Genomic DNA, 25072 nt, shown 5'->3' with positions numbered 1-25072 from the left:
CTGATATCATACAGTATTCTGTTATCCACGAATTAAGGGGAAAAAAGAAAGAAAAAGTAAAAAGAAACCATAAATTGATACGAAAGGGTTCCTTGCGGGAGAAAAGAGGAAACAAGGATAGGAGGTAGATTTTCTGTTTTTAAATGAGAGAAAAGATAAATTTTTATCTGACATGCATATATGGGAGCCTTCAGAATGAAAACTTAAAGATATAAGAGAAATTGTCTAATTCACCCACCTATAGAATATATATGAAATTAAGTTATAAACCAATAATTTAAATGAAAAAAAATCTTTGTATGGAAATTTCAGAATATATCTTTTTAATACATACCCCAAGCTACTTGACTTATGAAGGGAATGAAAGGGTTATGTGCCAATAAAAGCATAATAAATCAAAAATACCGTAAGTCAAAAATGTATTTAATACACCTAACCTACCAAACATCACAGCTTAGCCAAGCCTACCTTAAATGTGCCTGAGACGTTTACATTAGCTTACATTAGTTGGGCAAAAATCATCTAACACAAAGCCTATTTTATAATAAATGATTCAATATCTTATGTAATTTATTAAATACATGGTCATATGGGTACTGGAAGCATGGTTTCTAATGATCGTGGAGTGCTACTGCACCACCAGAAAGCTGAAAGATCATTAAGTAGAACCATCTTTAAGTCAAGGACCATCTGTATATATACATCTAATAATAAATATATAAATTACATATAAAACTATACGTATCAGAGAATTAAGAATCCCTAAAGTTTCTTTTTCTTCTTCTTTATTCCTGTTTAATAACATCCTATTATTGATACTAAGAAAATAGGGGAAAAATTATTGCAGTTTTATTTTAAATTTCAAAATATGCTTGAGACAAAATTCAAATCATGTAAATAAATACAGAGACAAACATGGGTACCCTGACAAAATCCTGAAACAACATATATATTTAAACCAAGTTTATCTTTACAACATAGTGAAAATCTAAGTTCATAAAAACAGTGCATATTAGAATGTAATAGTTAAGGATTTGAGTGTTTTCTTCACAAATAGAAGTAATTAACACTTAAATTACTTAATTGTTTATATCACTTAAAAGATCCATATACAATGCAGCAAATATACTAATTACAGCATTCTCTTTTAGTCAGTAGTTTACTCACTGTTACAGAAGCTCTGTGATGGGGCATCACTTAAGGAACTGTCCAGGTAAGAATCACAATCAAAGTTTGAACACTTGTGAAAGGCACATGAAAAGGCCAAGTTCTGGCACAAAGAACAGATATAACTAACCCCAATGGTGGGCCATTATGTGACATATTGATGATTTTAACTAAGCACCACAGGAACCCTTGAGGTAAGTGGGACCATACTCCCATTACATAGAAGTCTTTACTGTTGAGGGCACTGAGTCTCTGGAGTTGATTTGGAAGAGACGTAGAGAATTGGGTGTGATTTCTTACAAGTTTCCTTTTCCAATTTGCTTGCAGTTTCTTTCCCTTCTTTAACTTCTGTTTGAAGCTTTGATTCAGCAGCTAACCTATAGGCATTAAAGTATCCACTCTGAATTCAAATGTGGTTAAGAAAAATTATACAACAAATAAGCCCCTAGTATAACAGGCCTCCAATAAGCCATGGTGATAAATATTTTTATGCATACAAGGAAAAAAATTATAGTTTAATACCATTAAACATATTAAGTCACTGACTCTTGAACCTTTTTATGTCAACAGGCTCAATATTTCCAAAGTATAAAGAGTATCTTTAAGGTTAGTAAAAATTCACAGCAAGGCCTAAATTAAAAAAGTAAGGCCCGTGCAGAGATCACTCCTATAATTCCAGCACTGTGGGAAGCCAGGGAGGGACTGCTTGAGGCCAGGAGTTTGAAAACAGCCTAGTCAACATAGTGAGATCCTGTCTCTGCAAAAAATTAAAAGTCCTAGCTCCTCAGAAGGCCAGGACAGGAGTTTGAGCCCAGGAGTTTGAGGCTACAGTGAGCTATGATCATACTGTTGCACTCCAGCCTGGGCAACAGAGTAAGACCCCATCTCTAAAATAATAAAGAATTAAAACACGATAGGGTGCCTATTATGAAAGTACACCTAACACAAAAATTAAAATGCTAGACCAGTATTTTAATGTTAACATGACATATAAAAAGGCTAAGTGCAAGATAAAAATAACATGGAATCCCCAGCTACAGCAATAGGTGCCTTTTGTCTCAAAAATAAATTGAGTCTCAACTAGCAGAATAATAGTTAAAAAAATAAAAATTAAACAGTGGAGAGATATTTTAAAAAGCCTGTGAAGATTCTCTGTAACAAGTACATCAATTAAATTTATAAACCATGCAACAGTAAAGATGCCAATAAAATCCATATGTATTATTTCATAATTATTGTAGGATTGGATATCTAAGTTAGGCATACAGGAAACAAAAGGCAGGAACATTTTAAGTTAGCAGATGGACTCACACACTCACACAAAAACAAATGTATTGTGGTATTTTATTTGTTTTTGTTTAACTAGCAGGACAAAACTTTCCAACTGCTTCTTGAGTCAAACAATGGCAACATACATTACTTAAGTAATTTTTACCAAGCATAAAGAGGCAGAGAAAAAATGAAAGACAACACAGATAGCGAGCCTGGCTCTTACTAATTCTAGAAATCCACCTGCAGAAATCCACACTGGTCTACCACGCTTACACAATGTATCACATATAAACAGGCACAACCTGCTTTATTCATTTCAGAACTATTTAGAACCACGCGTCTATGGCAGATATCATTTATTTGAAGTTACTTTTTCCTTATGAATATCAACCTTTAGTTTCATGTGACTTACAGGGTGTAACATAATATAAAAATTCAAGGAAGTTAAAAAAAAAATTCAAGGAAGAGTAATAAATTACATTTCCTTATAATAATAGCAGCTAAACATCATTGAAGTGCTTTCTTTGCTGAATGTCATATTTAGTAGCACTGAGGACATGAAGAGAAATCAGGTAAAACACACAAGGAAGCCCATTTACATAATGTAAGCTGCGTCACAATCTCTACTCCAACGCACATTAGTATTAATACCATGTCTTACTCTGCACTCCTCCAAGACTAAGGTAGCTCTCGTAGTACCTTAGATATCTCATGTCATAGGAGATAATCCAGGCCAATTTTGTCACACCAATATGCTTTTTTGAATATTTAAAGATGCTTATTTTAAATATATCATTCCATCACATGCAGACATCTTTCATCTTTCTTTGACTTTCTCTATTTTCCTCATACTTTTCCTTTCCTACCCTACTCTCGGTCTTGCTGTGCACATCAGAACTCTAGCCTCAGCCAGTTACCTACCTTCCCCTTCCGCTCACATACTCTGACCTTCTGACCTCCATTTTTAAAATTTTTTTAAAGGACAAGTAACTTGGAACAATAATTCCTTCAGACACATGTCTGACACTTCTTTTAGTCAAAAACTCAATTATACAGAAATTGGAGGCTTTCAAGATTTAGAAACAATAAAAGTAAATTAGCTTTGATATTTAAAAATGTTGAAATGTCTCAAAGCCTACTCTTGAAGTCTTAGGATAAACAACTTCAAAAGCCATAAAAATTTTAACTACATTTTCTAGAAGGCTGAAATTTCTTAGACTATTATCAAGCCCTTTAAGAAAGTAAGTTAATTTTTCTTTCATGGTCACTCTTGAACCAGGAGAAAAATAACAGTCCATTATTCAAACTGACAAAACATTCAGAGATGATACTTCTGTTTCATGAAACACAATGTATAACTTTTTAAATGATCCCCTTATCAGGAGTCCTTTCCCCTTGCAATCATTTTAGTCTTTCTCATAGTTTTGGAAAAGTTGAAGGTAGGCAGATGAAACTGTGGTATTACACTGCACACAATACTAAGAAAATAGATCAAGAAACAGATAGCACAGTTCATGCAGCGAGAGAGGAGAGATGGAGAAGTCAGCTGGTTGCCTTGAAGGAAAGAGGACACTGACCTGGGAGAGCTGGGGGCGTTTCCACTTCTTTCATTTAAGGCGTCAGAGTCAGATGGAACTCCCATGAGTTTCACATATTTCTTTTCCTTCTTTAGCTGCATATCCATGGGCAAGTTTTCGTGAGGAGAAAGACCACCCTGTGGTGGGTCTACACCAATTGCTTTTTTTAACTGCATGTTGTTATTTTCTAAATTGTTAGAACAGGACTGTGTCTCCTCTTTCTGAAGTGGTGGTCCATAAACTTCTCCCACAGTGCTGTTATTCACACACGCATCTCCAGGGGTGGTTATATCCACAGGCAGCACCTCGCGCCTCTTCTTGAGTACAGGTACTTCGACTGTCTCTGAGAATCAAAAACCATTAAAGATGCAGTCAGTGAAAGAAAATAAAGACACAATCAACGTAAGAGAGCAGAACTAGTTACTTATAAACTTTTAAAAATCTTTTTCCATTCTTTTAAAATTCACTCATCTCCTTACTGAATTATTTCTATTTTTTATTTTTTATCAAAGATTCTATAAACTTTATCTTTTGAAGTTTATTTGGCTATAAATTTTTCGTTAGGAATCAACATGGTATTTTGTTTATTTTCCTCTGGTATTTTGATAAAGGGGTGGGGATGCATCAAGATTTCAGTATTTAAGAAGAGGGTGCAGAGGCGAAGAATCCAGGGTTAAATACCAGTATTAGCACTAAGCAGCCGGTTGACTTAGGGAAATTATTTAACCTGACTTTTATTTTCTTTATCTGTAAAATGGGGATTAAAAGCACCCACTACCCTGAGTATTGTGTGTTGTAAAGATTAAAGAAAAGGTTAAACTTTTGAACATTGGTAATTTATGCCTTTTATTTCCACTTATAAAATACATCCAGAATCTGACTACTTTTCTGATGAATACCTCTCTCGTCCAACCATATTATGTCTCATCCCAGACTACTGCAATGGCCTTCTACCTTTCTGGTCTATCATTCTGTCACCTATGCAGACCACACACATACACAGTCACTGAACTGAGTGTTCTAGTATCTTCTCCCTACCCCCACATCAATGTGTGTTTCATTTTCAAAACCAAAATGTGAGTGGAATGTGAGGAACCACGGTATGTGGGGTTGGTGTTCTTGCTGTATGTTGTTGGTTTTAGATCATTACTTTGCTTTTCTCTTAAATTCACATCATATAGATTTACAATCCTGCCTCCTGTTTCTTTGCTGTTTTCATCTGGGGAGGAATTTGTTTTACTGAAATCTTCATTATTTTAAGTTTTCTAAACATTCCTAACTAGTATAGCTCCCAATGTTGGCTTCTTCAATAAAATTACTCTTCGATATAAGATACTACAATCTTAAATGGAAAAGTCTCAAATGTTAAGATTTTACTATATAATATGATAAGATATCCAGGAAGATATGATAGATAAGATATATGATAGATATCCAGGAAGCATATTATAACCATGCATACCCAGTAACTCGTTCCTTTTGAATTTTCCTACACATTTTACAGTCGTGCATTTGCTCTGTTAACTAAAGTTCCATAACAACAAATGAGTTTGTAATGAGATTTGCATAAAACCATAGTAAGAAAATAATGTGATAAAATTTCTCAGACTAACTCATGATTTAAAAGACAAAAATATATGAGAAATACATGCCTTCAGGTTCATACTTCAGTTTTAATTCATCTAGTTTAGCTCTCAGTTTCATATTTTCACTTTCTGAAAGCTGAAGGCATCTTTCATTTGCAAAAAGTTTTCGTTCAATGTCCAGGGCCCTTTGGCTCTCAAATAATGCTTTCATTCGCTGTATTGACAATTCACCTTTAATACTTTCATTTTCTTTGCTATAATAACAAAAAAAAAGGAGAACCAAGAAGCATTAAAGTAACATATAAATGAACATAGTGTTATATTTTATTGCATATTCGAACTAATAGTTCAAATATATTTCTCTGGGGTTTTTAGTAAAAAGAAACAATAAACTATTAAAATAAGCTTTAACAACGGTATCCTCCAACTTCTGCAAAAAACTTCATGCATTCTTTAAAGGACAAGTATCTTTTTCCAATTTATTCATGCATAAATTCCTGTAAGTCTTAAATTACATAATAGATATTGCTGAAAATTTTCTATTACAAGAACACTTTCTATTTCACCTACCAATATAAAAAGCTAAAAACAAAAACATTTAATTATTCATTAAAAGTATTTTTCTTCAATAATCAGTAATTATAAAGCAACAATGTCATACTTTGAAGAATCTGAAAAAAAAATACTGCGTTTCATATGGAACCAGAAAAAAGCCCAAATGGCCAATTCTAAGAAATAAAAACAAATCTGGTGGCACCATATTACTAGATTTCAGGTTATCCTGTAAGTCAACAGTGATCAAAACAGCCTAGTACTGGCACAATAACAGATATAGACCTATAGAACAGAATAGAGACCCTAGAGATAAAACAAGCCACATGACACCATCTGATCTGATAAAAACAGCACATACCGGGAAAAAGAACCCCTATTTTTAAAAATGGTGCTAAGAGAACCGCTTAGCCACACACAGAAGACTGAAACTGGACCTGCACCATTCACCACTTACAAAAATTGACTCTCGATGGATAAAAGATTTAAATTTAAGACACGAATGATAAAAATTCCAGAAGAAAGTGTGGGAAAAACTCTTGACAACATCAGCCTGGGAAGAGATTTTATGAAGACTCTCTTGGCAACTGCAGCAACACCAAAAATAAATAAATGGGACATGATCAAGCTAAAAAACTTCTGCACAGCTAAGGGTACAACTAAAACAAACAGACAGCCTTCAGAATGGGAAAAGATATTTATATGCTATGAATCTGACAAAGGGCTAATAACCAGAATATACAAAGAACTCTAATCAACAAGACAAGAGCAAACAACCCCATTTACAGGTGGGCAAGAGACTTGAACAGAAACTTCTCTGAAAATGACAAATGACCAAGAAACACATGAAAAAATGCTCGTCATCCCTAATCATCAGAGAAATACAAATCAAAACCACTCTGAGATATCACCTGACCCCAGAGAGAAGAGTCCACATAACAAAATCCCGAAACTGCAGATGCTGGCATGGATGTGGAGAGGAGGGAACACTTTTGCGCTGCTGATGGGATTGTAAATTAATACAACTTCTATGGAAAGAAGTATGGAGAATCCTCCAAGAGCTAAACTAAAAGTAGACCTACCATTTGATCCTACTATCCCACTACTAGGTCTCTACCCAGAAGAAAGAAGATCATTATACCATAAGAACATCTGTGTTAAGATGTTTATTACAGTTCAATTCACAATTGCCAAGACATGGAATCAACCCAAGTGCTCATCAACACATGAATGGATTGATAAACTTGGTATATGTATACCATGGAGTACTATTCAACCATAAGAAAAGATGGAGACTTTTCATCTTTGTACTAACCTGATGTAGCTGAAGCACATTCTCAGTAAAATATCACAAGAATGGAAAAGCAAGTATCCAATGTACTCAATACTAACATGAAACCAACAGATAAACAATTATATGACCACATGTGAGAAAAACACAATTCAATTTCAAATGGGGGGTGGTGGAGGGGAATTGGTAAGCTCTCACCTAATGGACACAATGTAAGGGTATATAGGACATCCCTTGGGCAAAGGGCTCAACTATACTTTGGACTTTACCTAAGGAACACAAACAATATAGCCTAATCATTTGTACCCTCATCTTTTCTAATCTAAAATTACAAAAAAAAATCAGTAATTATTACCTTTTGAATAAGATACTTTTGTTGCCTTTCTTCTCTGGAATTTTCTTTTGGCAATTTTAAAACAAATATTTGTAATCACTATTATTATTATTATTATTAGCAAGTGCAGTCTCCATCTTTCCCTCCACCATCCCAGACACTTACTTTAAATTATCAAGTTTTATCTGAAGTAAATCTGTATAATAGGTGTTATCTTCCAGAGCACCAGAGCTGGCTGAAGGCTTAGATTCCATATTTTCATATAAATTCTAAAAAAAAAGCAAAAATTTTTGCAGGTTATGCCTCCGACAAAGGTTTAATAACCAGAATCCACAGAGAACTCAAACGCACTAGCAAGAATAGAACAAGGGATCCCATGGCAGGCTGGGCAAGGGATTTGAAGAGAAACTTCTCTGAAGAAGACAGGCGCGCGGCCTTCAGACATATGAAAAAATGCTCATCATCTTTAATCATCAGAGAAATGCAAATCAAAACTACTTTGAGATACCATCTAACTCCAGTGAGACTAGCCTATATCACAAAATCCCAAGAACAGAGATGTTGGCGCAGATGTGGAGAAAAGGGAACACTTTTGCACTGCTGGTGGGAATGCAAATTAATACATTCCTTTTGGAAAGAGATATGGAGAACTCTTAGAGATCTAAAAATAATCTGCCACTCAATCCTGTAATCCCTCTACTGGGCATATACTCGGAAGACCAAAAATCACATCATAACAAAGATATTTGTACCAGAATGTTTATTGCAGCCCATCGTAATTGCTAAGTCATGGAAGAAGCCCAAGTGCCCATCGATCCACGAAAGGATTAATAAATTGTGGTATATGTACACTATGAAATATTATGCAGCCTTAAAGAAAGATGGAGACTTTACCTCTTTCATGTTTACATGGATGGAGCTGGAACATATTCTTCTTAGTAAAGTATCTCAAGAATGGAAGAAAAAGTACCCAATGTACTCAGCCCTACTATGAAACTAATTTAGGGTTTTCACATGAAAGCTATAACCCAGTTACAACCTAAGAATAGGGGGAAGGGGGAAAGGGAGGGGAGGGAGGGAGGGGGGAGGTGGGTAGAGGGAAGGGGATTGGTGGGATTACACCAGCGGTGCATCTTACAAGGGTATATGTGAAACTTGGTAAAAGGTCTGTGAAGCTAGTGAATGATGCCCCATGATTATATCAATGTACACAGCTATGATTTAATTAAAAAAAATTTTTTTTCTTTAACTAATAAATTAAGATATATTTGTTTATTAATAATAGCACCATCATTTACTGAATAGTTACCATTTGGCAGGCACTATGCTAAAGAACTATCTGTTTAACTCATCTGGCTTCTGAAATAGGTAAAAGAATCATAGGCAGTCCCCGAGTTACAAACATTCAACTGACATACTACTTCACCCTTAAACAGAGGCTATTACAGGTAAAAGGTAAATGTACCTGTTCCAACTCACAAACTCAACTTAAGAATGAAACTACAGAACCTATCTCGCTCATAACCCAGGGACTGCCTATAGTATTCCTCTCAGATAAGGAAACTAACTCAAGACACCACAGGGAAATAAACCAAGAAGAGAGAATCTGAACCCACATCTGACTCCTACAGCTAAATCCTATAGTTTCCTTCTCTCTTGGCTTTCAAAACAGAATAAATAAATGTTTACTGGGTTGAATTCTGGCCTTACATCAAATTTATACATTTTAAAAATATGAAAAAAATCTTTAAAGTCATTGTTGGGTCCCTCGTCTGAGATTCTAATGGAAATTCTATATATTTCTTTAGGGGAGAAAAGGTAAATCTGCCTAAAAACTTGCAAAAAAATTTCAGACATTACAAAGAAAGTCCTCCGATTTAAGGCCATAATTTTCAAAATATAGCGCTAAGCCCATTTATGGACTACATACACCTGCCAACTGATGTACTGTAAATTTATCCAAAATTGTAGTCCTTTAAACAGTTTTTATAAGCACATATATACATATACATAAATACACACATGTACTCTTGGCTCTGCTGAGAGGGTCTAGAAGTGATGACACTGTAGTAGGCTGTACACTCAGAGCCTTGATTTTGGTTTCTAAACGCCAGTCTCTATTAAAAGAAACCAGTGTTCCTTGAAGAAATGCTGATTCCAGGGCTGGGGCAGTGAAATAGGAATACTTTTTTGTGCCACAGATTAAGGACATACTCAAAGAGTTATGTACCAGAGGATAAAGGAGCGCCCCCACTGGCCAAATTTACTGTATCACAGTAAATAAAGTAATAAATTACAACCCATAGGATAAAATAAGAATCCATGAGGCTATAATGATATAAATAAGTGAATGGACAGTGAAGAACAATGTTTTTCTTTTCCATTCCTTTATTAGAATTCCGACTAATAACTACAGAAGAAATGATGGAATTACCATTTGGCAATCATCACAGTAGTATCTGTTTTAGGCAAGAATCATGAATGAATGTTCAAGTAAAACGATAAATAGGCATTTACTTAGTCTCATCAATTAAGGTACTCATAATTACAAAGGGAATAATTATAACTTTACAGTGAAGAAACCTGGCAGACAAAACCTTAACCAAATGACAACAACTAATATTCCCAATACTGGAACAAATAGATAGCATGTGTTTCTGAATGGGAGGTCCTGAGAGAATGTTACTCCTGTAGTATTCCTGTTTCAGAGACATAGCTTAAATCCAATCCAATTAGAAAAACCCAAAATAAAAGACAAAGTAACTGCCTATATGGTTCAAAAAAGTCTAAGTCATACAAGATAAAGACTAAGGAACTGTTACAGATTAAGGGAGACTGAAGAGAATTAACAATACAATACGTGATCTTGGACTGGACCCTAAAACTGAAAGCATTTGTTTTTGGTATTTTTGTTTTGCTACAAAGGGCAACAGGGGTAACTTATAAAATGTGAAAAGCAGCTTAGCTAAGGGTATGATTCAATTTGTATCAATGTTAATTTCCTAATTTTAATCATGAGGTACTTAAGGGTAAAAGGACATATGGTTTGCAAATTATTCTCAAATGTTTAAAAATATATGTACATACAGAGAGAGGAAGAGAAAGCAATAAAGCAAATGTGTGAAAATCGGCAATTGGGGAATCCAGGTGAAGTGTATAAGAATACTTTTACAACTTTTCTAGAAGTCTGAATTTATTTCAAAATAAAAACTTAGGACTTCTACTGTGAATTCCAGTTGCCAAAAATGTTGGACAATGTGACAAAAATACCAATAACTTATATTCAAAGATGGGATGGAGTTGTAAAGTGCTTTTATCATGCAATATTATTGTTAAAGGCAAGGGTTGACTGTTGGTTTTATTTTGACATGGCATGTCCTGAAATAAATATCAATTCAATATGGAAAAAAAAATGGAGGTGGACAGCATTGAAAAATTACTAATAACATGCATCAAGAAGAAGAAATATCATTGACACAATACTGAGTAGAAGACAGAAGTAAGAGTACATACTAAATGATTCCATTATATGAAGTTCAAGTGTATTTGTACATGTTGCAGATACAAAGTTAGGAGGTAGAGATACTCGAAAAGGACCTGACAGAGCCTTTCTATAGTGCTAAAAATGTTCTTATCATGATCTGGACGGTTATTACAAGGGAACATATATATGTCAAAACTCGTTGAGCTATATAACGAAGATACGGGTACTTACACATAATAGACAACAAAATAACAACAAAAATGGGGTAGGTTAGTTTGGCTCTACTAAAAGTAGCAAAAGCCCACCTGTAGTGGCTCCTGCCTGTCATCCTAGCACTCTGGGAAGCCCAGGTGGGTGGACTGCCTGAGCTTACAAGTTTGACATCAGTGTAGGCAAGAGCAAGATCGCGACTTAAAAAAAAACTAGCTGGGTGTTGTGGCAGTTTGCTGTTGAGGCTGCTAGGAGCTACGATGCCACAGCACTTTATTAAGGGTGACAAAATGAGATTTTGTCTCAAAAATATAAATGAAAGAAGCAAAAGTTGAAAATATAGAAAAGCAAAAGACACCAAAAGCAAAAAAATAGTTTAAATATTAGGTCAATGTACCGAAAATAAAAGTTAATTATGTAATAAAAAATAAAAGAAAATAAAAGAAAAATTAAGATTTTTAAAATCTATTTATGTTTTAAAATCTTAATTTTTTAACATAAAATACAGACCAAATTTTAAGATACTCAAAATATAATTGGGCTGCATTTTAAAAAAAAGTTATACATACCTTAAATTTCTCCAGATTCCTAATTTCACCTAAAAGATGTTTTACTTCACCATTCTTCTGCTCCAACATGGCAAGTAACCGTTCTTGCTGCTCAAATTCAGTTTGAGACCCTTTCATTTGTAGCAATGTAGCAATTTGTAACTAGAAATAAAAATAAAGTTACCCCCTCTAATAAAATTGAGAGGAAGATTCTGATAACTATGTTTTGGATTCAATGCATATTTTGTACTGTATTACTTTGAAATCATTTTGGAACCCAAACTAATTAGCTATTTCTAGTCTAACTGCTTAAAAACTGTGTCAATAAGTTTTGTTGAAGATATAACATTTACATATTTATTGTGACTGCTTATGAATAACTGACACTGTAACATAATTATTTATACTTCTGTGAAACATAAAATTGAACTGCATAGCTGTGGTATGAAAACATACTGCCTTAACTGGTAAGTAAGCCTGGCCAAATGTTGCAAACTACTTATCAGGGTCTGATGGAATTTCTCAAAAATTATAATTAATTTTAATTAACTGGGGGGGATTATTAAGCTATTCACAGTTACAAATGTGAGATTCATAAATAACAAGGATGGAAAATAAAGACAAAAGGCAATCTAAGAATATCAGGGCAATCATCGAAATGCTGCTTTTTATTTTTTTAGAGTGGCACTCATCTAATTATAATTCCACCTGAATCTGAAGTTGCATAGACATCAGAAGGACATTAACTAGACTCTAAATGTCGAATTTCTTTCTCCCACCAAAGATCTCTGGAGTTGTAAAAAGCATCAGCTAGTTTAAATATACGCTAGAACCTCTGTAAGTTGACCACCCAAGGGTAACAAACTGGCTGCACAACATACGGAACTAGTAACATACATCCGCTGTGTGTCTGGTCTATGAAACTTAGGTTGACTTAGGTAAAGCGGTCAACATAGGGAGGTGGCAACTGTAGAGTACTGAGTAAAGCAAGCAGTGATAGGAGGTCACAGGAATGTTAACAAGGAAGAGACAATTCCTGATTACTTTTAACATTTTTAAGGATATCCTTTTTGTTCTTGTTTCAGATGGCAGGTTAGGCACAGTTAGCCTAAGATTCAGAATGTGTCTAGTCTCTAAAGATAGTTTGGGACATCACATAACACTGGGAGACTAAGAGTGGTAGTACAACAAATACTGTAAGAAAACAAAGAGTAAATGTGAGAAAATTTACAAAGAAACCATTCCCAGATGGTGGGAGAGTCTCAGTAAACCTAGCAGCATAGTCTGACAATCCTTAGACATAAAATTCACAGGTATTGGCTCGGTGCCTATAGCTCAGTGAGTAAGGCACCAGCTGTGTACAAGTTTGAGCCCAGCCCAGGCCTGCTAAACAACAATGACAACTGCAACCAAAAAAATAGCTGGGTTTTAGTGGCAGGCACATTGTGGCAGGCGTCCCAGCTACTTGGGAGGCAGAGGCAAGAGAAAAACTTAAGCCCAAGAGTTTGAGTTTGTTATGAGCTGTGACACCACCACACTCTACCGAGGGCAACATAGAGACACTCAGCCCCCCCCCCCAAAAAAAAATCACAGCTATTGTTTATTAAAACAATTACTCAATTGTCAAGTACCATGTAAGTATTTTACTACACTTTCATTTAACTCTAGGACAATTCTAAAAGTCAGGTTCTATCATCTCTACTTTATAGATGAGGTTAACTGATACTCTGAAAACTTGTCCAAAGTTACGGAGCTAGCACGTGACAGAATTATAATTCAATCCCAAATTCATGTAACTCCCAAGTGTAATCACTCACCTGTCATATTTTTTAGGATAAAACTCACTATCCTGAACAAAAGGAGGAAAGCCTTTCCAGATTCCAATTACTACTTTAGGAGAGTTAGGCACAACAGATGAGGGAACAGGATCCTAAGGATTGGTAGAACATTAGAATCTTTGTGTCTTCCATAGGCTTTTCTATTACCTCTTATTTGAATAGAATAATGACCAAAAAACCCTGGAAATTAAAAGGGCTCCTATCTTTGACTTAAGGAGTAACAAAGAAAGCGGACCTTAAATAATTTAAATTTCACTCTCCAACACGCCTGTCTGAGATAAGAGAAATGGTGGGGAAGTTGATTTTAGCTGAAGTAGAAACCCTAGGGCTATGCTCAGAAAGACAATATTCCAAGAATAAAGACTTTTTGATTTCCTTTCCCCTACTCCACGAAGAAAGATTTGTAACTCCCTAACAAGGCTAGTCAGTAAACATTAAGGAAACAAAAAAATCAATAAATACACTATTACTAAACTTTATTCCAAGATTAATTTTTTAAAAATATATAAATTAATCTTTTGATCAACTTAAAAACTTTTATTTTTTTGAATCAGATCAAAAATTGCTACATATTCTTTGCAGGAAAAGATGGGTTCTCTATTTGCACATGAATGCTGACACAAAATAGGTTTAATGAACCATTGATAGTGATAATTCTATACCTTCATTCTTTGCATCTGCTCTCTATTAAATACATTTTGCTTCTTTAGTGACTGGTATTTGACTTTCATACTGATAAGCTGACGCTCCATTGCAGCCCTTCGATCTTCTACCTGGAAAATAACAAGTTTAATTGTTCCTATAGTAAATGAAATGTCAATTTAATCATCAGAATACTTATAAGTACCTCTGCAAACAAAGAGTTGCCTTTACTATTGGGATCCAAGGCTTGCTGCAGGGCCTGGTCCAACTGCACCTGAAGATCTTGATTTGCTACCCGAGCTTTCTAAATTCAAAAGAAAACAATTTAGCTAGTAGAGAGTAACAAGAAAACAACTTATTACAAATTGAAAGATGACGTTATTGTAATCATAATACCTCCAGGGCATTATAGTAAGAAACTGCTTCTTTTTCTCGCTCTTCTTTTTCTTCTTTGAGCCGGTCTACCTGGCGCATTAGGTTAGTAACCAGAAGTTCTAACTGTTCTTGTCTATACTGTAGTTCATTCACTTCTTCTTTGAGGCTGTTCTATTCAACAGAAATTAAAAAAGAGGAAATTCTCTTAAATAATCTTTCATTCAGCAGCTGCTCAGTTTGTCTATCATTAGTGGTTTATATCCAAAATTAAATTTGAAGAACTTGTCATAGGTTGCCAGGTGCCTATTAAAATAATAAAAATCACTAAATTGTTTTAGCAGGGAACAAAATAAAAGTCTTTAGAGGCCTCTCTTTCGCCGCTATAAATTTAAGGCTTTAATTTTTAATTAACTTTACCCTGCAGTGAAAAAACAAAGTCCACATGCATTTAGACTTCCACTATACCAACATTTTATGACACAAACTGGGATCAGAGTCTATGCCTCTAAATTTTTCCAGGGGTTTCATTGATTTAAAGGTAAAGACTGCCTTGTATAATCAGGTAACCTAAAGCTGTGTTATGAATGATGTAATCCACCTAAAAACTCCACAGAAGATTTTTTAACTAGATGAAAGTTAAGCCACGAAAGAATTTAGCCTTTAAACTAGCTCTTAGGAATTAGTACAACATATAAAAATATATAAGAAAAAAAGAAAGGAACCCTGAGAAACACGTGTCATAAAAATTACCTTCATACTTTCTGTTTCTGTCAGTTCAATTTGAAGAGCCAGCATCTCTGAAGACATGCTCTCGTGTACACGCTCAGACATGACCCGCAGTTCCTCTGATTTACAAGAGAGAAGTTCCTTTTGATGATCTACTTGGTGCTTCAGCTGCTTTTCACTAAGCCTAGCTTCATCTAATTCCACTTTTAATTTTTCTATCTAAAGCCAAAAATAAAAAAAAAAGTCTTATAAAAATACCTTTTGAAAGTATTTTCTTTCTGAAAAACATCACCAATTGACCCAAACTTTCTAAATCATCAGACTAGTGGTGTTTCCTACTTGCCCAAGGCTAGGCATCTTTTAACAGATAGTGACACACCTTGTTTTATAAACATAGCTATAATACATACAAGTAATCGGAGTAGTCTGGACTCCTTGGAAGCAACCTGAAGGCACTACGCTGCTGACCACCCTGCCTCTGTGTGAGGAATGAGTGGCATGAACAGAAACCATGGAAGCAGGCAAATGATTAGGAAGCTACTGGGTCGTCTAAGGGGGAAGGACTAATGGCAGTAGGGCAGACTGATGTTTTGTAGGTCAAATTCTTAGAACTCATCGATGGATTAAATGTAAGAAAAAAGAGGGAAAAAAGATAAAACTCAAATTTTGGCACAAGTGATTTAAGGACATCAGTAAAACTACAAATATTTGACTAATATACTCCTTGCTGTGCCAAAAAAAGACATCTCTATAACTGGCCTTGCCTTAGTCCCTGAACATTCCCTACATTACTCTTTTTTCCCCCTAAATAACGAAAGCTGTTAAAATGAAAATAATATCCAGAGGGGGGAAAAAATAATACATCATTATCAGTCATTAGTGTCTCAAATCAGATTAGTTTCAGACAAGCTGGATTATTATTTGCCAGAGCGGTATACAAGATGATTCTATGTATTACCAAAAGCATATTTAGTTATAATTGTTTTACTACATATTAGAAAAAATATATCTAAAATGTACAGCTAAAATGTAGTATCATTTGATATTATTACTTAGAATGAGAAAATAAGAGTTAATTTAATGAGAAATTAAGCAATATGTAGTACGTAGAAATAAAAAAATCTTAAGATGCTACACAAAAAACCCTGAAAAGTGGAAAACAGGACAAAAGTCAAGCAAGTTTTGTCACCTAAAAAGGTATCTAGATATTCAGAGGACAGACTATACCCAAAGAGGAGCCATGATAAAAGTTCCGGAATCTTCATAAACAAGAGGGAAGGGAAAATCACCAGCCAAACATTACACTGATGTTTGAAACAGAGCCAGGCTAACGTGTTGTTAGACTAAGCACCCTTTATTCAGTAGCATGACCTTTGGAGTCAGACTACCTCAGTTAAAGTCTTGACTGACAATTTCTAGCTCTCTAATTATGTCTACTTTATTCAATCTATGTAGACATTGGCTGTCTCACGTCATGCGGCATCTTCTTTATGGAGTTTTTGTTGAGAAATGAATCAGATATATTACTTTATTTTCAGTGAACAAATTATGAAGTACCATTCCTAATGTACACAATTAGTAAGAAAATAGTGATTTTAGAGAATCACAAAGCAGACCACTAGCTGCAGTATAGGCCAAAAGACTAATCTTTCCTCAAGGGGACTGGTGTAGTATGCAAGGCAGCCACGCTGGTCACTAAACTAAAAATTAATTACAAATATCCAATTCCTAAAATTAAGTAATTACATTTAATTAGTAGAACATTATTTACACAAGTCTTTTAGGTAAAGTCGTGTTTCTCAGAGTCCGCATCCCCAATATTAAGAAAATGTAAATTTTGATCTTGGCTATTTTGTACAGCTGACACTTATGAAAATCTTTTAGTTTACAGATAACTGCATAAACATGGAAATTTTTGCTTTGAGATACACAGATATTCAAACCTTATTTTTTAGTTCATTCACTTCCTGTCCATGGCTTCTACTTAATTGTTGTTCTAATTTCTCCAAGTTTATTTTTTGTTGTTGTTTAATAGCTTCACATTCACAGGTCAAACTTTCCAACATTCTACTCTTAAGTTCAACTTCTCTCTGAAGAGTGTATTTTTCTTGTTCATAATTCTGAAAACAGATTCAATTACACTGCAATTAGATAAAATAGTTTAAAGCCATCACATCTAATCTACTTTCACATTCAACTGTTTAATCTCTGTTTCATACATTTGCTGCTTTCCAAATCACAATCAAATGTTAAACCAGGAATACTCTGTGAATAATCAGTCTTCGACATGTGAGATGTATTTTGAGACTATGTGAAAGCCCATGCTAGAGATACCTAACTGCTTCTATGCTCTATCAAAGGAGAAAAGAGTGCTCTATGTTATGTCAACATGTCAAATAACCTCTGCTAGGAGAAAGAAAAGGATTTAATAGCGCTAAAGTTGTCCTAGAGAGAATTATTAGTTTGATAATGAGATACTCTACTCGTAGCTCCGAACAAAATGTAGCAGTTTTTAAAAAAAAAGTAAAAAGGAGAAATACTGAACATCGTAGTAGGCCTTACTTTTAGAAAGTAGTCAGTTACCTGAGAAATGTTCACAAAATCTTCATAAGATACGGTACTGAGATAAAGGAGTAATGAAAAGGGCTTTTATTTACTCACAGGTAAGTTTGGAGATTAAAAAACTTAAGCTATTGGGCAGCGCCTGTGGCTCAAAGGAGTAGGGCACCAGCCCCATGTAAAAAACTTAAGCTATCAGTCTGAACTCCTTCAATAAACATTAAAAAATAAGATAAAATTCAATTAAAATAAATAAGATGGAAAAAGTTCATATTATTCCTCCCAAAGCCATTCCACTTTAAAAGGCAAGTTGTTAACACTGAAATTTGACATGTTGTTACGCAGAATGATTAAAAATAACACTGCTTCATTTTCTACTATTAGAAAGATTTGTTATCTTTCATTTGCTTTTATGACTTGGTATTGAGTTCTTGGTCCTGAACAATACTATGGAAAAACAAAGGCTTTTTATGTGCTCACACATGCCTACGGGCTCTCTATTTTTTTGCCTGCTATATTTACATTGTTGAGATCTAAAATTAAACATATTACTTATTATTTAATAAATTAAACTGATTCATCCATGCATTCTTTCTATAAATATTATGTGCCAGGCATTCGGGATATAGAAGTGAACAAGACAGACAAAATTCCCACTCTTCACAAAGCTTATAATTTGGAGATGATTAGCAAGGTAGAGAATTAAAAGAGTAGCAATCATGGCAATTTTAAATTACGTAGTCAGGATTGGCCTCTCTGCTGAGTTGACATTTAACTGAAACCCCTGAGGACTCAAATCTATGAGCTGTGGGGTATGATTTCAGGAAAAGGCAACAGCTATGTAATATTCATAAAGTAGAACTAATTTAGTCAAGAATAAGGGAAAACAGTTTAAGATGAGATAAAAAGTTCGGCAAGGATCAGGTCACATACAGATCTACAAACCCAAGTAAGGAGCTCAGATTTTGTTGTAAATATATTCAGAAATCAATGTATGGTTTTTAGCAGGGCTGTGACATAAGCTTTTGTGTATTCTTCCATGACCGCTTGGTTACTGTGTAAAGAGTACTTGGCGTGAATGGCAACAATGGAAGCAGGCAACCTGGTTAGAAGGCTCAGTAGTCATCTGGGGAGAGCCAATAAACATCTGGACTAGAGTGGCAGTAGTATAGACAGATGCTTCATAAGTCAAGTTCTTAGAACTTGTTGATGAATTACATGTGAGAAATAAGGGCCCAGGAGGATAGAGAGTATGGGGAGATGAAGAATGGTTGATTAAGGATAAAAGGATTAATGGATACAAACATACACTTAGACAGAAGAAATAAGACCTAGTGTCTGCTAGATTAGTAGGGGGACCATAATTGACTGCATATTTCAAAACAGCTAGAGAATAATTCAAATGGTTTAGCATAGAGATAAATATTTAAGCTGACAGATATCCCAATTACCCTGATTTGATTATATGAATGTTACAAATTACGAAAGGTATTCCCAAAATATGTAACATCTAATATGTATTATTAAAAAAAATAAGGGAAAGATACTCAGAAAAACTCAAAGATTTTTTGGCTTAGGCAACTGAATGAACACTATTACATTTACTAAATAAGTTAAAGAAAATGATAATGTTTGGTCAATGAACAGAAAATCAACCATTCTATCTGTACGTTCTGAGACAGATGAGATGTCTATTAGTGAGAAGTTGAATATACAAACTTAACTTCACAGGAGAACTAAGGGTTTGGCACAGTATCATGAAACATATGGATGTTAGAGGCCTGAAACAAGTATGGTCACTGAGGCAGAGTGCAGACAAAACAAAATCTAGTGGTATATGTGGTAAAAAGAGCAATTATAACTTGATTTTCAAACTTAGAACATATAAGTTGCAAAAATAGCAGGGATTCATTTGGTTCATTCTCCTTTAATGGGGATGGAGGGAATGGGAACTATATCTAAAATCATCAGAGAATAAATCAGTAATAATTGGTAAACAAGACAAATCTTTAATAGCTAAGCAATACCCCTGCAGAGAGGACTCCTAAGTCCTACCTCAGTCATGGTCATCATTTCATTACGGCATTTATCCAGTTGATTCTGCAACTCATTCTGGCTCTCCACTAGTTGTAAACCATACTGTGCAGCTTTCACTCTCTCTTCTTCAACCTCTTTAAGCTTGCACCGAAGATTCGTAATTATATCTGCCTCCATGTTTTCTCCTGTTTTTAGCCTACTGTAAATAGAGAAAATAAAACAATTTAAGCTGAAACAAAAAGTTCCATGCAATGGTATCAATAGGGGAAATAATTTAAATATCTAGTCAATAATATCTACTCAATAAATGTAGCATTTTTCTTCCTGACTTATTACAGTCAAATTTCTTTTATTGTTCTAAAAGCAAAGAAATGTTGCGACAATTTTATCACTTTGAGACCAAATAAAAAAGAGCAGAGAATACATTCAATTTTGCTTCTATGAAATTCACCATCAGGAAACTATTCAGTTGCTGTGTGCTAACCCTCTTTAAATGTTAAGGTAGGGCTGGTCTCATTATTGTACCACTAGCCATGTTAACAGAATGAAAGTTAACAGAATGACAAAAAAGTATCAAGTAACTTATAGCAGTAGGACTGCAACTTAAAATATACAAAGGCTCCAGCCCCATATACCAGAGGTGGTGGGTTCAAACCTGGCCCCGGCCAAAAAAAAAAAGTTTCATAAGGTGAAGCAAGGAATATCGGGCCTGTGATTTTTCATAACAGTGTTAACTTTTAAAATATATTAACTTTGCTTTCTTGAAGAGACTCTCTAGTAGTTTACTAGGTATTCACAAGAAGAGCATGCAAAAGAGAAACCATATTCAGAGCAATTTAAAGGACATTGCTTTCATTGTAGATTTTTCAAACAAAGACTTAAACATTACATTACATATACAGAAACATTCTATTTTAACTCAACCTTACTCATTATCTCTTCCTACTTGGCTCTAGCCTCTTAAGCCAGACTCAAACACACCTTTACCTTCAAAGGCACTAGGTCATTATTAACATGTTTCCCCATGGGCGGCACCTGTGACTCAGTGGGTGGGGGCTAGCCCCATACACTAAGGGTAGCAGGTTTGAACCCAACCCCAACCAAACTGCAACAAAAAATAGCCAGGCGTTGTGGTGGGCACCTGTAGTCCCAGCTACTTGGGAGGCTGAGGCAAGAGAATCGCCTAAGCCCAGGAGCTGGAGGTTGCTGTGAGCTGTGATGCCAGGGCACTCCACCAAAGGCGATAAAGTGGGGAAAAAAAAAAAAAAGATATTCCCCCATGTCTTAAGTCAATGTAGTCTTAAATACCTTATGTGCTAAACTCCATTCTTGGCACTCCAGATTCATTAGGGAAGAAAATGGACAAAAAAGCTCTTCTATCATGAAACTTATAGTCCACAAAGGGAAAACAATAAGTAATAGCATAATAATTATGTATATTAGAAAAGAGAAATGGAAAAAAAACACAACAGGATAGGGAGCTGGGCAGATGGGTGGTATAACAAGGAGAAAGAAGATAGGAGAATTAGCCATGCAGCTATTTAGGGGAAGAATGTTCCAGGCAAACAGAAAACCCTAAGGCAGAAGGAAGCCCAAAGAGTGAACGAGAGAGACTTTAGGTCACAGATAATAGGGAGAACGGGCAGACTCCCTATATATAAAGACTTTGGCTTCTTCTCTAGGTGAGACATAAAGTCATTCCAAAGTCTGGTATAGAGGATCTGACAATTTAAAAGGATCATTTTGGCTGCCATGTGGATCAGTGAGGAGGGGAACAAGATTGGAGGGAGAGAGATCACCTGAGACAATGGCTCAGACTAGGGTGGCAGCACAGGAGACAGTGAGCAATGGCCAGATTCTACATATGTATTATTTAAGGTATAAAGTCAGTATGATTTTTTGACAGAAAATTCAAAAATACCTCCAAAGCGTCTGGCCTGAGCAACTAGTAAAATGGAGCTGCCATTAGTTAAAGTGTTGGAAAGAAAACTAGGAATTCAAGTTTTGAGTATGATGTCAAGTAAGAACAACTTCCAACGATATATGAGTAGGAGAAAGGTCTAGGCCGGAGATGTAAATTCGGGAGTTATCAGCTTAAGTCCCTGAGATTTGGTATCACTGGAGAATGAGCATTAACTAAAGAGAAAAGCACAAAGAACTGAACCCTGTTATGAGGTGGGGAAGAAGACAGCAAAGTATATTCAGTAGTGACTAGTGAAGTAAGAAAAAAACCTGGATTATGTGTTGTTTTAGAAGCAAATAAGCAAAGTATATTAAGGAGATAGGAGTGATCAATCATGCTAAACGCTGCAAGTCAAACCAGGTCGGAACATAAAATTGACCAGTGGATTTGAATTCATGGAAGTCACTGATGGACCACAAGACCAGTTTTGATATATATGTGGAGGTGAAAGCCTGACTGGAGCAGATTTGAGAGAGAATGGTAGGAGACAATGATAGCAAGTACAGTTTTGCTACAAAGCAGAGCAGATAAATGAAGCAGTAGGTGGAGAGGGAGTAGGGATAAGTGTTCCCTGAAATAAATCCAGAAAAGAAGAAAAACTGATTAAGACACTACAGAACTGCTAAAGTGATGTCTTTGAATAAACAGAATGAGGTCTAATGTAGAGGCAGTGGTTTTAGATAACAGGTATCCATCTAAAGTAAGGGAAAGCAAAGTATATCAGTACAAATGATGGTACATAGGTATAATCTGTGTAAGTGCTTCTAATTGCTTCAATTTATCAGTGAGCTAGGAAGCAAGGGCTTTAATTGAGAATGAAGCTGAGGATGGAGACACAGAGTTTTAAGAGAGAACAAAAGATATTCTAGGTTATCTGAGGCTGGCAGTTACTGCTTAAAGTGTAAGACTTTTTCAAAGCCTGTACATGGTAGGATCAGCCAGCTAGTTGTTGCACTGTTAATACCTTTTATTTGTTGAGGATTTACCGTTTACCAAGCTAGGTGCTTCAAATACATTATCTCATCTAAGTTACTTGATGAGTAGTCATTGTCTTCTCCATCTACCAAAGGAAAAATGGTGGTAACCTCAAGACATTCTAGCCAAGCATATCCAGGAAGCCACGAAATTAGCTTTCATTCATTCAAAAAATTTGCTAGAATTCTTATGTGTCAAACATTGTGACAACACAACGGTAACCCAAAACAATATTCTAGTCTTCCTGAATCTTACAGTCTATTAGTAGAAAGGCACATCAAATAATTGAACTGTACAATTACAAGTGTGATAAAATCAAGAGGGGGAGGTGGAGTAAAAAAAGGACTATGGACAAGACTTCCCTGAGGGGACTTTTCAGCAGAGATGTAACAGATGACAAAAAGTTAACCTCTTCAATATAGAGGAGCTTCCCTTCAATAACAACTACAGGGAATATGTGCCAGACATTGTGCTTGGTGTTTTGTATAATCTTATCCAATCCTCTGAACAACTCCATGAGGTAGAAGGCATTTCCTCCATTTTACACATATGCAAACTGAGGCACAGAAAGGTTAAGTAGCTTGCCTAGGATTATCAGCTAGTTAAGTGGCGAAGTGAGAAGGGAAACAAAGCCTGGTGCTCCCATCACATTTCTGTTCTGCCACTCAAAACCATAACATCCACTAGGCATTTAGGAGATAGGGAGGCTCTAGAAATCAAGCTGCCTGACTTTTTACCCACCTCCATTACTCACTGGTTGCATGAACTTGGACAAGTTACTTAATGGCTTGTTCACCATCTATAAAACGGACAATAACACCTACCTAATACAGTTGTTGCGAAGACTAAATGGGGTAATGAAAGAAAAACAATTAGGGCAGAATCTTGACACAGGCCTAAGAGAGCGCTGCCCAGGAGAAAAACAGTGCGAGTCACTTACGTGAATGTTAAATTTTCTAGGAGCCACGTTTTACAAAAGTAAACACAGGCAAAAAATTAATTTTAATATTTTACTTAACTAACTACATCCAAAACATTACCATGTCAACAGGCAGTCATTATAAAAATAACGAGCTACTCCTTTTTGTGTACTACCTTAGAAATCCAGTGTGTATCTTACATTTGCAGCATTTCTCAATCCAGGCTGCCACAAGTGGCTAGTGGCTATCGTACCAGGCAGCGCAAATACAGTGACTATTGTCATTTTAAGGAGCAGGGAGCGGACCCAGCCTCCCGTATTTACCCAGAATCCCCAAGGGCGGAGTGGCGGTCCAACGGAAGACTGCGACCGGCTCGAAACCCACCTTATAAGAACTCAGGGTTCCGGGGCAGGAGGTGTTTCAGCTAACGGCCTCCGCCGAGACCCAGGCCCCAGGTTTCCTCAGGGCCCGCTTACCTCTCCACTCCCCACCGCTCCGTTCCACATCCACCTCCCATCAAGCCCCTTGCTCCTACCTCTCTCCACACCCCGTTCCCTGCTGCTGCTGCAGCTGGAGGCTAGTAACTTCGGAGAGTCCAGATTACCAGACACTAACTTCACTTTACCGCAGAGATACCGGTTCATTCACAGCTAACTCTCGGGGAAGCGCCAGGGCTTTTTGAATGAGTTCCCGCGAGAGCTCCCACCTCTCACGAGACGTTCCGCCCAAACTGGGTGTAAAGAAGAAACTAGGAGATTTGGCGCACAGAGCGCCCCGCCCCCTGCAGAGACTGCGCAGGTGCAATCGGCAAGACGTGGGCTTGGGCGCTTGGCTCGTTAATTTTACTTGGGATTAGTTTCCGGGGTCACTTATTAAGTGTTTGCACTTAGTGACCGTGTGTTGGGGTTCTGCTTGTTTGCTGTTTTGTTTTTGTTTTTGTTTTTGTTTTAACGACATTGTTGGCACCACTGTGTGGACCTCAAACACCCGACCTACCGGGGTGTTGGCCAGGGTGC

The 25072-nt window shown here is 35.9% G+C and overlaps 1 protein-coding gene across 5 annotated transcripts; it reads right to left on the bottom strand.

Annotated features, from left to right (window-relative positions):
• Positions 1-447: 447 nt before the first annotated feature.
• On the bottom strand, positions 448-24743 carry SPDL1 (spindle apparatus coiled-coil protein 1). 5 transcript variants are annotated; one of them, XM_053567180.1, is made up of 12 exons: positions 24257-24351; positions 20217-20397; positions 17546-17722; positions 15627-15821; positions 14898-15047; positions 14707-14805; positions 14522-14632; positions 12043-12183; positions 7945-8048; positions 5669-5856; positions 4017-4359; positions 448-1544 (listed from the first exon to the last, which is right to left on the bottom strand). In XM_053567180.1, exons 1-12 carry the CDS (start codon positions 24265-24267, stop codon positions 1397-1399), a joined length of 1848 nt encoding a protein of 615 aa, XP_053423155.1. In that variant the 5' UTR covers positions 24268-24351; the 3' UTR covers positions 448-1396. The 5 variants fall into 5 exon arrangements, with proteins under 5 accessions (XP_053423155.1, XP_053423156.1, XP_053423154.1 ...); XM_053567181.1 differs by lacking the exon at positions 14522-14632 and having other exon boundaries at positions 24257-24352; XM_053567179.1 differs by lacking the exons at positions 448-1544; positions 24257-24351 and adding an exon at positions 24592-24743 and having other exon boundaries at positions 3804-4359.
• Between the last annotated feature and the right edge of the window lie 329 nt (positions 24744-25072).

The sequence above is a fragment of the Nycticebus coucang genome, chromosome 17 (assembly GCF_027406575.1).
Source record: "Nycticebus coucang isolate mNycCou1 chromosome 17, mNycCou1.pri, whole genome shotgun sequence".
Lineage (NCBI taxonomy): Eukaryota > Metazoa > Chordata > Mammalia > Primates > Lorisidae > Nycticebus > Nycticebus coucang.
Note: the sequence above shows the minus strand (reverse complement) of the source record. Positions and strands in the feature narration are given on the sequence as shown.